General features: G+C 34.8%; 2 protein-coding genes across 3 annotated transcripts in view; both read left to right on the forward strand.

The window, feature by feature from the left end:
* LOC106883079 (TLC domain-containing protein 5) overlaps positions 1–11,273 on the forward strand; it is a 33,059-nt gene extending 21,786 nt beyond the window's left edge. Inside the window, exon 5 of the mRNA XM_052967876.2 lies at positions 11,235–11,273. Within this exon, the coding sequence (XP_052823836.1) occupies positions 11,235–11,258 (24 nt within the window). The 3' untranslated portion in view covers positions 11,259–11,273. The remainder of the gene's footprint in view (positions 1–11,234) is intronic.
* Positions 1–15,552, forward strand: part of LOC106881640 (putative G protein-coupled receptor 156) — a 66,506-nt gene that overhangs the window by 15,051 nt on the left and 35,903 nt on the right. The gene's annotated exons all lie outside the window — the stretch shown is intronic.

Below are 15,552 nucleotides of genomic sequence, written 5' to 3' on the forward strand. Positions count from 1 at the left end.
ATCTCCCCTTATATGATTGTCCACTTAGTATTACGTAATTTCCAAGAAAATTGGCGTAAATATCATAGTACACAGTAAATATAATTGACAGTAAATCATATTGAAAGGAGTATCCTGTCATGGTCACAGACTACTAGTGAAAGACAAAAAAAAAAAAATCATTATGATTTACACTTGTTTTTCCATGCATCCAAGGACTGGATGGATCTTCTCTAGTTTAGCCTTTTGCCACTTGTTAGTTCATTGTTATGTCTTTCATCAGGTTTAACCTTCTGAAATCAGCTTTCAGTACTTCTTCCCAAGTTTTTTTGCCCCTCTTTTTCTACAGGCTCCTTGAAAAACAAAGTAAGGTTTATCAACAGGATTGTCGTCTGACTGTTAAAACAATGCTCCAATACTACATTCATTTAACCCATGCTAGCATCTGAAAATGCAACTCTAAAAGCAATCAGTATATGCAGGGTGTTCAAAATGTCTCTCCGCAGGGAGTCTCAGCCTAGGGAGTGCTCACATGGCAGTAAAAAAAGAAATTAAATTTTATGTATTGGAAATGAAGGACGACTCTTTCAACACCTCTTATAAAGTTTCTTAAAGTCTTGTAAAGTCTAATATATTCTTTTGTAGTCTTATACCATCTTATAAATATTTATTTTGTAAGCAGAGAGACGTTTTGAACATCCTGTATAAAACAAATGTCTTATACACATACACACACACATACTACTGACAAACTGGTAACTACTAATATCCTTGATTAAGTGTTATGTGTGTGTGTAGACAAATAGATAGATTTGTATACATGTCTACACATTTATATGTACATGTATAAATATGTAAATGCATATGTATTTATATATATATATATTTCACCCTAGTATATATAAATAAATAAATACAAGTATATATATTTCTGTATCCATTTTCTGTCTACCTATTGCCCTCTTTCTCTCTCTAAATATATATATGTGTGTGTGTATGTATATATATGTGTGTATATATGTGTATGTATATCTAGGTATATATGTATTTATAAGTGATATATAAATGCATACATGAGTGGTTGGTGTTAGGAAGGGCATCCAGCTGTAGAAACTCTGCCAAATTAGATTGGAGCCTGGTGTAGCCATCCGGTTGCACCAGTCCTCAGTCAAATCGTCCAACCCATGCTAGCATGGAAAGCGGACGTTAAACGATGATGATGTATGTATATATATGTATGTATGTATTTATAAGTGATATATAAATGCATACATATATATATATAGATATTTGTGTGTGTGTGTATACACACACACACACACACACTCACACACTCTAGTTACTGAAATTCCAATTATGTGATGTAAAATGGCTCGGGCAGAAATTGAACCTGTTTCACACAACTGGTGCTCCCAGAACTTACAACCACACTACTAGTACTAGTACATTCATAAGCTTATCACGTGTATACGTATGCATAATGACATACACATAACCAAAATTGCCAAGAAATTAATGCGTCACAAAAACACTTTGCATTTATTCCGCCCAAATTGCAGAGACATACCCTTATCATTCTCAGAAATGGAAATACATTGAACCAGTGATTAACCTATTAGAAACCTCTAACCAGGGTGGCTATGGTTCACAAAATCCATGTTGTATATATAAACAAAATAAATTCATTCAGAGGGTGCAATTATTTTACAATACATCTCAAAATAATTGGAGATTTTTTTAAAACCAAACTGTTAATTAATATGACAGAAATGAAGCTAACAGTACATATATTGCCAACATAATTTATGATTTCATTGAAATATCCCTTATAAAATCATGTTCTTTTAATTAATTGTTTTCCAACTATAAATTTTATATATATATATATATATATATTATATGAAGCTGTAAGAAATATTTATCAGCTAATATTATATTCTAATGTATATTGAAATATAAATAAATATTTTCTTTTTTATCAAGCTTTCATTCTTCTTTTTTTTTCTCAAAAAATGCTCTTTTACTTGTTTCAGTCATTTGACTGCAGCCATACTGGAGCACCGCTTTTAGTCGAGCAAATCGCCCCCAGGACTTATTCTTTGTAAGCCTAGTACTTATTCTATTGGTCTCTTTTACCGAACCGCTAAGTTACAGGGACGTAAACACACCAGCATCGGTTGTCAAGCGATGTTGGGGGGACAAACACAGACACACAAACACACACATATATATTTACACATATACATATATATTCAACGGGCTTCTTTCAGTTTCCATCTACCAAATCCACTCACAAGGCTTTGGTCGGCCCGGGGCTATAGTAGAAGACACTTGCCCAAGGTGCTACGCAGTGGGACTGAACCCAGGACCATGTGGTTGGTAAGCAAGCTACTTACCACACAGCCACTCCTGCATATATATATGTATTTATATATATAGTTGAAATTTATAGAAAAACAAAAGATGAAGACAGGTGTATGAACAAGCAGGTGTATTAGTTTGATTCTCTGGAAAATGAAAAAGTCTTTTACATTTATGTATATATGTATATACATGTGTAAAATGTACTGGAGTACTGGTGATGGTACCACATAAAAAGCATGTAGTACACTCTGTAAAGTGAGTGGTGTTAGGAAGGGCATCCAGCTGTAAAAAACCATGACAAAACAGACAATGGAACCTGGTGTGGATCCTGGATTTTGGCCAACTCCTATCAAACCATCCAACACAAGCCACCATTAAATGATGTTTTATATATATATATATATATATATGCCGGTGGCACATGAAAAACAACATGCGAGTGAGGTCATTGCCAGTGCTGCTGGACTGGCTACTGTGCAGTTGGCACATAAAAAACACCATTTGAGCGTGGCCGTCGCCAGTACTGCCTGACTGGCCCTCATGCTGGTGGCACATAAAAAGCAACCACTACACTCTCGGAGTGGTTGGAGTTAGGAAGTGCGTCCAGCTGTAGAAACTCTGCCAGATCAGATTGGAGCCTAGTGTAGCCATCTGGTTCACAAGTTCTCAGTCAAATCGTCCAACCCATGTTAGCATGGAAAGCGGACGTTAAACGATGATGATTATGATGATGATGATGATGATGGCAATGCCAACGCTAACGACCATGTGATGTCCCCTAGCAGCCAGTTAATGTATGGGAGGTAATCATTTCTGCATAATATTTTGATAGGATGAAGCATTTGAATTTGAAATTGAGAAATAAAGATGAAGATGCATTCATCATCATCATCGTCGTTTAACGTCCGCTTTCCATGCTGGCATGGATTGGACGATTTGACTGAGGACTGGCGAACCAGATGGCTGCACCAGGCTCCAATCTGATCTGGCAGAGTTTCTACAGCTGGATGCCCTTCCTAATGCCAACCACTCCGAGAGTGTAGTGGGTGCTTTTACGTGTCACCGGCACAAGAGCCAGTCAGGCGGTACTTAATAGAAAGGACACAACCAACATGAAATAGTGCGAGGTAAATAAATTAAACTAGATGAACATCTTAGAAAGCAAGAGAGAAAGAGACGCACACACACACACACACGTTACTAAGTTTCAGCTTCATTCATTTCCTTAATGAACTGTACTCCTACTCTTTGAAACATAATACATCCCCAAGTTATAAATATATTTTTTCTTTGTATGATCTATTTGATCTTCTTCAAGGTACAGTTGTATTCTGAGCACCCACAGTAAAAATTAATATGACTGGATTATATCTTGGCCAGAATGTGTGGCATTCAGCACACGTATCTTTTTCAAATTCTATATTAAAGACATCCATATCAGTTTTTTTTATATCTTGTAAATGAGTTTCGTTAGGATATTTCAGCCACAACAAAGAAAATAGTAATCACAAATTAGTATTTCGTTCATGTTGTCTGATTCATGTCTTGATTTATTCAAAAGCTTCATTGTGCCTTTGAGGTGATATTATTTAGCTACTACTTTCTCACGTGTAAACCTGGTTGGCAAAACAAGTCATGAATTTGACTTGCAGAAACAAGACCTGTCCTGGAGTTAAATAATAGTTTTTATATATAGACTCTCTTATGAAATTATAACTGTTCTATTATTCATAATGAGTGTGCCTTTTCTAATTTATGAGCAGCTGTCTGATAACGTGTGTGTGTGTACTCATACATGTATACAAGAGGCAGACAGTATTTGAGAACACATGCATTTTTAGTCATTGTTTTATTTCACTAATTTTTATTGAACTTCTATTTCAGAAAATAACAATGACAGGCCCTCATCATCATCATTTAACATCCGCTTTCCATGCTAGCATGGGTTGGACAATTTGACTGAAGACTGGTGAACCAGATGGCTACACCAGGTTCCAATCTGATTTGACAGAGTTTCTACAGCTGGATGCCCTTCCTAACACCAACCACTCCGAGAGTGTAGTGGGTGCTTTTACGTGCCACTGGCATGAAGGCCAGTACTGCCTGACTGGCCTTCATGCCGGTGGCACGTAAAAGCACCCACTACATTCTATGCTTACAAATGAAATGAAAAGGCATGCTGTGATTGTGGCTTTGGAAGCAAAGCATGGCGATTTAGAAATTCTCGTTGTCTGAAAGTTGCAAGATCTTTTGTCCATAAGATTCGGTGTGAGTTAGAGAAAGATGATGGAAGCATATTACCTGTATCAAAATGTAAAATAACATTCTAAATGCTCTGATTGTATCAGGACACCTGAGTTTATTTAGGAAGTTAAGCAAAACATTGGAGACAATCCAGGAAAATCAATGAGGTCAACTGCAAAAAGATTTCATGTGTCAGAAAAAAACAATCAGAAATATTGTACATGAAGACATCAGATACAAATCTTACGTGATGAGGAGAGATCAATTCATGTCAGAAAAAGCAAAAGAAAACTATTTAATCAGATCCAAAGGACTTTTGAGCAAACTTAAAAATCCATCAAAAGATGGTGTGATTTGGTTTTTCTCAGATGAGAAAAACCTTGACCAGGACCAGAAAACTAACAGAAGAAATGACAGATGGCTGTGTGCAGGCTCTTCTGAGGTTCCAAGAGTAATGCACACACAATTTCCTGCAAGTATCATGGTTTGGGGCGTTGTTAGCAATGAAAGACATGTGATACCTCCTCACTTTTTTCCACAAGGCCTTAGGGTGAATGCTGCTGTGTATATTGAGGTTCTGGATAAATTTGTTAAGCCTTGGATCAACAATGTATGCAATGGAAGGCCTTATGTCTTTCAACAAAATTCTGCACCATCACACAAGGTTCAAATGACACAAGAATGGAAGCTGACAATTTACATGATCACGTTGCCCCAGTATTTGGCCTCCTAATTCTCCAGATCTCAATCCACTGGACTACTATGTATGGAGCATCATTGAAAAAATATCAATGAACACCCCTGTAGCACCAAAAAGTCTTTGAAAGCCACCATAGTTTGAGTCATGCCTGATATGAACAAAGACCACTTAATCCAAGCTTGTAAATGATTTCGACACCTCGTAGAGGCAGTTATTGATGTTAATGGTGGTTTTATTGAATGAAATTATTAAATTGATAATTTAGCTTTATATTTATGCTATTTTTATAAATATGCAGTTTTTTCTGTTATTATATAAACATTTCTTTTAAAACCATAATTCTTTCCTCAAATACCGTCCACACCCTGTATGTGTGTGTGTGTGTGTGTGTACATACATACACACACATATATATATTTATATATATAATATATATACATGCACATGCATGTGTGTGTGTGAGAAAGCTGTAATCAGAAAATTGCAATCAGATACTGTTATGAGAGAAGAAAGAAAACAAACATGATGTTTTTTCTTGATAAATTCACACAGATCAAAGTGATTTGTCAACAATCTATATAGCTACTTCATAAAATAAACTTAACCTAAATCAGGTTTTATCAGGATTTGAGAGAGTGAAGATATTTAATAACATCACCTCAGTCGCTAAACCCATTTTTCTATAGGTTGCATAAGATATGTTAATTTGAGATTGTTATCTTTTACTAGCAGCTACTTATTAGCACCTTATAAAGACACACCAAAACAACTATTTAGTGTAGATGAGTAAACTAGTTGTTCAGCTACCGGTTTAAAAATATCATGCACCTATTCATTTTATTTTTATTCTTTCAATAATTGCTAATCTCCATTTCAGCATAATTAATTTGGAGCAGACATACTTAATGTAGTGATCCAAAGAGCTAAATCTTTAATGAATTAAAAAGTTACACCCATAATGATAGAAAAGTCACTAGAGTTAACGAATTTTCTCTTGAAAGACAAAGAAGTTCACTTTGAAATTTGTAGGAAATTTAGTGTTTAGTATATTTACTACTGCAATAAAAAGTTGAACGAGGAATAATTATGAGGTGAAAAAAAAAAAAAAAAAAGAAAATGGAAAGACTGAATGCAAAATCAATATTAGTCAATGACAAATGATATTTCAGTTTTTCTGATAAGTATGGAAGATGTTGTAGAACAAGTTTTGGCTTTATTCTGACTTCGTCAATGAAGCATAGCTGTCATTGCACTTGCCTAAGAGTTTCAAAACAATTGTGGAAGCTATGATTATATATTTTGGTGGCCAGTCAACATGCAAGAAATAACACTGAATAATATGGTCCTGGAAACTCTGAATGCATCAAAGATAATTGCGATGGAATTATTTCAGTCTGGTTACTATGACCACCCCTGGGTCCCCAGGCTTATACAGGAAACCCCAAATTGCAGCCCCTTTAAAAGTATTGCTTTGGGCAGGCCACTTTCCTCTCTTATCCCCAACTATGCTGCTGAGTTTAACAAAATAATGTACTAGTCAAGAACGTAGGCTGATCTAATTGATCGTTACATTACCTAAAATGAACAGTCTTTTGCCTATGTTATCACAATGATCGTCATTTAAAGGATGTTGGTGAGCACAATCGATATTTACTATTTTTAGCTTGAATCCAACTAAGGTTGACCTTATCTTTTGTTCTAAAGTGATTGATAAAGCAAGAACCAAACTCATACATAATAAAGAAATTAGTCTTGTCAGCCATAGAAAATGGTGGTGTGATAGTAGCTGCAAGCTGTCATAGTATTTAGTTACATACTCTACATTCTGAGTTCAAATTCCACTGAGGTCATCTTTTTCTTTCATAACTCTAGGGCCAATCAAATAAATATCAGTCTAAAACTAAGAGTTTCAGATAAAACTCTCCTCAAAAAGTTTTAAAAAATAATGTGGTTTTGTGCCAAAGTTAATAATTATAATTAACATTCTCCTGTATCCATTTAATTACTTGACTTCCAGAAAATCAGACATTTTATCCAATTAAGTGAGTTTTAAGAGCTAAAAGTTGAAACTGGAATGTTAGATTGATTATTTCTTAATTTTATCTGATGTGAATACAACTTTCATCTCACATACGTCATCTGCTCTGCTTCCTGAATCCATGCAAACCAATTATTCACTGTCATAATGGCAAATTAATTTCTCATTCCTCACAACATTACACAGTGCCCTCAACCATAAATGACATCAATTATTCATCAGATAATATATTTTCCTCTTTGCATGAAAGAACATTTTTCTTTCTGTTCTACATTTAAGAGATGAGGAATTATGTACGTTATTTACATTATTTACATTTGACGGATATTTGTCCTCATCTTGTTTGTTGTTGACACAATGTTTCGGCTGATATACCCTCCAGCCTTCATCAGGTGTATTGGGGAATTCCTAAGGTATTTTTCAATGTTGTTGTTGTTTTATTATTATTATTATTATTATTATTATTATTATTATTATTATTATCATTATTATTATTCAGGTCACTGCCTGGAATTGAACTTGGAATCTTGGGGTTAGCAGCTCACACTCTTAACCACTACACTGTTTTATTCTCCTTCACTCACTATCCATAATAACATCTTTCTTCTCGATTACTTTTTCAGTTGTTGCCATATTTTGAAGATTAGCATCATCTTTGATTGGCAGAATTACTAGAATGCTGGGAGAAAATGCCTTGTCATATTTCTTCCTTAAAATAAAGCACCAGTCAGGTATTAGGAGCTGATGTAATTGCTGGCCTTAAGGCAAAATTTGAAAGATTTACCATTGTTGTCGGCGGACAGAATTATTAGAGAACCAGACAAAATGCATTTATTTTGGCTCTTGACATTTTGAGTTCTAATCTTGTCAAAGTCAACTTTGCCGTCCATATTTCAGTGGTTGGGGAAATAAAGTACTAGTCAAATACTGGAGTTGATATAATCGATTGTTTACTACCTTCCAATTTCTGGTCCTGCGTTTATGATAGAAAGTAGTTGTAGTTGTAGAGCAGAATCTTTATGTCTGAATTTAAATTCCATCAAGCATGACTTTACATCATCATCATCATCATCATCATCATCATCATTTAACATCCATTTTCCATGCTGGCATGGATTAGATGTTTGACTGGCGACTGGCAAGCCAGGAGGCTGCACCAGGCTGCTCCAATCTGATCTGGCAATGTTTCTACAGCTGGATGCCCTTCCTAACGCCAACCACACCAAGGGTGTAGTGGGTGCTTTTTACATGCCACTGGCACAGGAGCCAGTCAGGCAGCAATGGCATCGGCCATGTTCAGATGGTGCTTTTTATGTGCTATCGGAACCATGTGGTTAGTAAACAAGCTACCACACAGCCACTCCCGCACCTATCTGATTGAGTTTCATAAAAATGTAACATAATAATAATAATAATAATAATAATAATAATCATAATCATAATAATAATAACAACTTTTAAGATGATGGTGGTGATTAAGAGGTGAGGAGGAGAATTTTTATTTTTAGACTTAGTACACGGTCACAGATTTTCAGAAGAGGGATCAACTGATGGAATCTACTTCTCTATTCAACTGAGACTTGTTTTGTAGAATTCTGGTAAAAAAATAAAAATAAATAAATAAATAAACAATTATCACTATCCATGTTTTAACTTATGATTATATTTTGGTTGGCAAATATGTAAGAAAGAGGTCTACAAAACAACACATCACCATCCAATAGAACTCAATACCTGCCCCATTCATCTGCTAGATGCAATGTTTCCAGCCTTGTGTGAATATGAAATAAATAGCCTATTGTTTTGTATTGCACTTTAGGAAATAAAGCCTTAAAGAAGTAGATACCTACCCGCCTCTGTGTGTGGTAGAAAAAAATCAATTGTTATCAAAAAGTAATTTATCAAAGTTTAAGTAAAATCCTACTGACAGCTACTGTTACTTCATGCTGAAACTTGCGATGGTTTGTTCCGTATCACTATGACGACAATAATTAATTTTCCTTTCCTTAAGTTTCAGATAGTTTTAGATTTTCCCTTTGTTTTTTTTCATTTTTGTTCAGTTTTTGTAAGTAATATGGTCATTTCTCTTTTTCAAATATCTGCTTTAGGATTAGAAAATGTTCACTATTAGAATATATATGCACACATATATATATATATATAAATATATATATATATATATATATATATATACATATATATATATATATATATATATATATATATATATATATATATATATATATATATATATATATATATATATGTATATATATATATATATATATATATATATATATATATATATATATATATATATGTATATATATATATATATATATATATATATATGTATATATATATATATATATATATATATATATGTATATATATATATATATATATATATATATATATATATATATATATATATATATATATATGTAGTGAAGGCACATGGCTGAGTAGTTAGAGCGTCGAGCTTACGATTGTGAGGTTGTGAGTTTGATTCCTGGATTGGGCTGTGTGCTGTGTTCTTGAGCAAGACACTTTATTTCACGTTGCTTCAAATAACTCAGCTGTAGAAATGAGTTGCAACATCACAGGTGCCAAGCTGTATTGGCCCCTTTGCCTTTCCTTTGGATAACATCGGTGGTGTGGAGAAGGGTGGGATAAATAGATGTGGTGGGCAAAGAGAGAAACAGAAGTAAATGTGAGAGAAACAAATATAGAGTTGACTCAGTAAAATAGGACTATATCATTTATCCTTCTCTTATTCAGACTGCAGTCATGCTGGGGCACTGCCTTGAAGGGTTTAGACCAGGAGTGGAGATACTCCCACCCACGGGTACAATTGCACCTCCAAGCCCATTTTATTGTGATGTCAAAACAAGAGTAGACACACCTATACACACCTGCACACACACACACACACATATACATGCGCATGGACGCACACACATTCAATGGGCTTCATCTAAATTTCATCGTCTTCATCGTTTAACATCTGTCTTCCATGCTGGTATGGGTTGTACAGTTTGACAGCAGCTGCCAAGCCAGAGCCCTGCACCAAGCTCTACTGTATATTTTGACATGGTTTTTACAGCTGGATGCCCTTCCTAATGTCAACCACATTCTGTCTGTGAAATCCATGCTCAAAGATTTGGTGGGCTCAAGACCACCAAATCTTTGAGCATAGATTTCATAGAGAAAAAGTGGTTGGCATTAGGAAGGGTGTCCAGCTGTAAAAACCATGACAAAATTGAAGACACTTGTCTGAGGTATCATGCAGTAGAATTTGAACCTGAGATCACATGGTTAGGAATCAAGCTTCTTAACTACACAACCACAGTATAATAAATTATTATACTGTGCCTAAGTAGTTAATAGATCACTATTTCATCAATTCCAGAAGGATGAAAGGTGGAGTTGCCTTGGTGTGATTTGAACTCAGAACTAAAGAAGATGTTGCTAAGTGTCATAAGGCATTTTTGTCTAACATTCTTACAATTCTCCTGATCTACTATTTCTAACTATTTCTAAAGAATATCACTTGTTAATTTACAAATTCTCTCATGTCAGTAGCAGTAAAGAAATATCAATGTTTTGTTTTGTTCCTTGCAAAATCAGATTGAATTTGAAAGGTGTTTCTGTGTGATTTATCTTCACACTGATGTTAAGTTGTTCAAACAATAGATCGTTATAGCAATCAATTACCTCTTGCCAAAACTACTTAGTTTTTGGTGGGGGATTTTGAATAAAAAAGAAGAAAATGAAACTTTGTGTGGCTGTCACGAAGGAGCTAAGCTTGAAATTCCATTGAGTGACAATACAATAATATTCATTCCACAATAATACAAAAATTGTTTCCATTATTCATCTTGTGAAATTCAAAATTTTTTTTTACAGGTGCAGACATGGCTAAGGGGTTAAGAAGCTTGCTTTATAACAAGGTTGCAGGTTCAATCCCACTGGATGACACCTTTGGCAAGTGTCTTTGACTATAGCTCTGGATTTATCAATACCTTATGATTGAATTTGGGAGATGGAAACAATGCAGAAACCGATCATACAGACATGTATATATGTGTGTGTGTGTATATATATATATATATATATATATATATATATATATAGGGAGAATTCACAAAAAAACAACAGACGTTGTTGAAGTGTCAGGGTGGGCCCTGAAAAGACTTGAAGGGGAACAGAAGTGAGTGGGGACAGAGGACACGAAGAGCAGGTAGATAGAGGTAGCAAGAATATGTGAAGAGAGAAAGAGGGATGATTAGAGATGAGGAATGGGTGAAGGGGCTGATATAATGAATGAAGAATAAGGGTTAAGGGGTGGTCATTGATAAATATACACTGGAGAGAAGGTAGGAAAGAGTAGGTTGAGGGGTGGATGTAGAGAACAGTAGACATAGAATTAGGGGTTATCAATGATATATATAAGTTTGTGCAGAAGGGAGGAGAGAGTAGGTGTAGAAAATTATGTTGATTCTCTTTAAATTGTCTATTTTTTTGTACTACTATTCCCATCCAACACACATTTACCAAATTTCTTTAATTTTTGGCAAAATTTTTAGCATTCCAGGAAAGCTGTAGTTCATCTGTCTTTATGCTCTGAGTTCAGATTCGGGGGTTGAATTTGCCTTTCATCCTTTCGGGGTTAATAGAATAAGTACCAGTCATGTACTGAGGTCAATGTATTCAGCTTATCCACTTCCTGATCTTGCCGGCCTTGTGTCGAAATTTGAAACCAATATTTTCTCTCTTGATTCTGCATATTTTTTGCTGTGAAATTAAAAGGAGTTCTTCAAATATTAACAATCATGAATTTTAACCAATGAACAAACGTCTATGGCATCAACTGATCTGTTAGAAACAGCAACTGAATTTCCCTTAAATCACATTATGCTTATCAGAAAAGAGAAGGACTTGCTGGCAATATAGCCATAGATACACAGCACATGAGAAAAAAATAGGAGTCATAGCTTCAATACAACAACAACAAAAAAATAAAACCATTCAAGTACATAAGTAGATTAAGTCTCCTTTAGGTTTCCATAGCATCTTGTTGAGTGGGCAGATCAGACAACACCATATCAGTCCAAACACCAAGTAAGGTAACACTGGTACTACAGCTATTTCCAATAAGTAGGTGAGAAATAGCGAAAAAATGACATCATTGCACTTGATGAAGAACAAAAGTTGCATGCAGGTGCATGATGAATATACAAGAGTATATCTCATAATATACAGTATTCCTGTATTCCCTACCACAACACACACACACACACATACACACACACACACACATGCACACACACACACACACACATGCACATACATGCACATACATACACACATATAAATGCATATATATATATATATATACTCTTACTCTTTTACTCTTTTACTTGTTTCAGTCTTTTGACTGTGGCCATGCTGGAGCACCGCCTTTAGTCGAGCAAATCTACCCCAGGACTTATTCTTTGTAAGCCTAGTACTTATTCTATCGGTTTCTTTTGCCGAACTGCAAATATGATGTTGGTAAACACACCAACATCATATTTGTATATGTATGTGCATATACATATATATATATATATATATATATATATATAGATATATAGATATATATATATAGATATATAGATAGATATACACGTATGTGTATGTGTATATATATATATATACACACACACATGCGTATATATATATATATATATATATATATATATATATATATATATATATATATATATATATATATGTATATATATATGTATATATGTATATATGTATATATATATATATATATATATATATAAATATATATATATATATATATATATAATTTTGTTTAAAAGAGTTCCAACACTGTCTGTTTTTTATGTTTTATTTATATTCCTGCAAAACCAATGTGGGATATAGAATATGGAATATACAATATATAATATAATATACAATATATAATATAAAATAAAAATGGATGGTACAATGAAATAAAATATTGAATGTCTTATTGAATATATGGAATATGTCTTATTGAATAGATGAAATATTGAGTGTTCAATATAAAGGATTAAATATATAAAGGCGAATACGTATTTTCTATACCTTGTAAATTCTTTATCAAACATCACTAACCTTTATGGAAGAAGTTTCTTTCTAGTGTGTGTGTGAGCGCTTTTGATTATCTTCTCAAACACGTGTTATACATACAAACATATACACACACATATATATATATAGTAATATAGGTGCACAAAGGTTGAATGTGGATTCGACCTTTAATTGGAGGTTTCCAAAGAAGATTTCCAATCTTGATTCTTCATACTTTGCTGGGAGTTTACAGGCGTAAATTTGTGAAGAGTACAATGTTATTTATTTAATTTAATTCCATCATTAATTTATATTATTATATCTTTGTATGAAATGATCATAGTACCGCATGATTGGCACCCATTCTGGTGGCACGTAAAAAGTACCATTTGAGCATGGTTGATGCCAGTGCCACCTGACTGGCTCCTGTGCTGGTGGCATGTAAAAAAGCACCATTCAAGCTTGGTCGATGCCAGTGCCGGCTGACTGGTCCCCATGCCAGTGGCACGTAAAAAGCACCATCCATGATGCGGCCCTCTAATTCGTTAGTGCCTTTTTTGAAGGATACAATCCATGCCATCATGGATGCTGAATGTCAAATAAAAATAATGATGATGATGATGATGATGATGGCAATGGTGGTGGTAGTGGTGGTGTTAATAATGATGATAATGACAATGGTGGCGGCAGCGGTGATGGTGGTGGTAGCGATAACAATAATAATAATGATGGTGATGGTGGTGATGACAATGATAATAACGATGCTGGTGGTGTTGATAACGATAATAATGACAATGGTGGTGGTGGTGGTGGTCATCGTCATCACGATGACGATATTCATATGGATGTTTTTTTATGATGATGACAATTGTTTCAGTGACGAAGGTAACAAAGGAACTGATGACGGTGCTGATGGTGAATAAGGTGAAGTGTGGAGTTTAGTCTTGGAGAAAGTATGATGATGATGTGGGGGATTCCTCACTCTTTCTTCTATAATTTACAGACATACGATTCTCCTGCATTCGTTCTGATTGATTTTCTCTTGACATCCACCATTAATCAATCATTTTTAATCACTTTCAAGTTTTATCTTTAGTTCGTTTAATCATTTTGCATGTCATTGTAAGCGTTCCACTTCTTTTCTTTTTGTCTTCTTCATATAGTTCTTGAAGGTTAGTTCTTATTTTATGAATGTCTCATGTATAAACATAATGTGTTTTAGTACATAAAGCTTTTGTGATACAAATCAATACAAAAATGGGTTCTTGCTGGGTTAAACTATATTTTAAATGTGATGTTAAAAAACAGAAAATGAGGGGCATATGCTAATCCAGGAATAATGTTAATAAACTTGTGTGTGTATGTGGATATATATATATATCATCATCATCATCATCATCATCATCACCGTTTAACATCCGTTTTCCATGCTAGTATGGGTTGGACGGTTTGACTGGGGTCTGGGAAGCCAGGAGGCTGCACCAGGCTCCAGTCTGATCTGGCAGTGTTTCTATAGCTGGATGCCCTTTCTAACACCAACCACTCCATGAGTGTACTGGGTGCTTTTTAAGTGCCACCAGCACAGGGATCACAATTACAATTTCCATTTGATTTTCATTTTGATGTTGATGTTCATGTACTTGACTAAATAGATCTCAACAACAGCATGTCACCCTACGATCCAAGGTACTTTTGAATGGGCTGCGGCTGGTTATGCAAAACTGGTGTAGGATACAGCTGTGAACTCACTTTATTTGCCGGGTCTTCACAGTGTCAGCATATCTCCAGAGGTCTCGGTCTTTTGTCATTGCCTCTGTGAGGGCCAATGTTTGAAGGTCATGCTTGACCACCTCATCCCGTGTCTTCCTGGGTCTACCTCTACTCTGGTTTCCTTCAGCTGTTTTGTGCTGGCACTTCTTCATACAGCTCTCCTCAACCATCCATAGTACATGACCATACCAGCACAAACGTCTCTCTTACTTGCCACATCCGATACTTCTTATGTCCAACATTTCTCTCAGGGTGCTTATACTCTGTCGAGTGTGCACACTGTCATTACACATCCAGTGGATCATGCTAGCTTCATTTCTTTTGAGCCTATACATGTCCTCAGAAG

The sequence above is a fragment of the Octopus bimaculoides genome, chromosome 5, assembly GCF_046866305.1.
Source record: "Octopus bimaculoides isolate indiv1 chromosome 5, ASM4686630v1, whole genome shotgun sequence".
Taxonomy (NCBI): domain Eukaryota; kingdom Metazoa; phylum Mollusca; class Cephalopoda; order Octopoda; family Octopodidae; genus Octopus; species Octopus bimaculoides.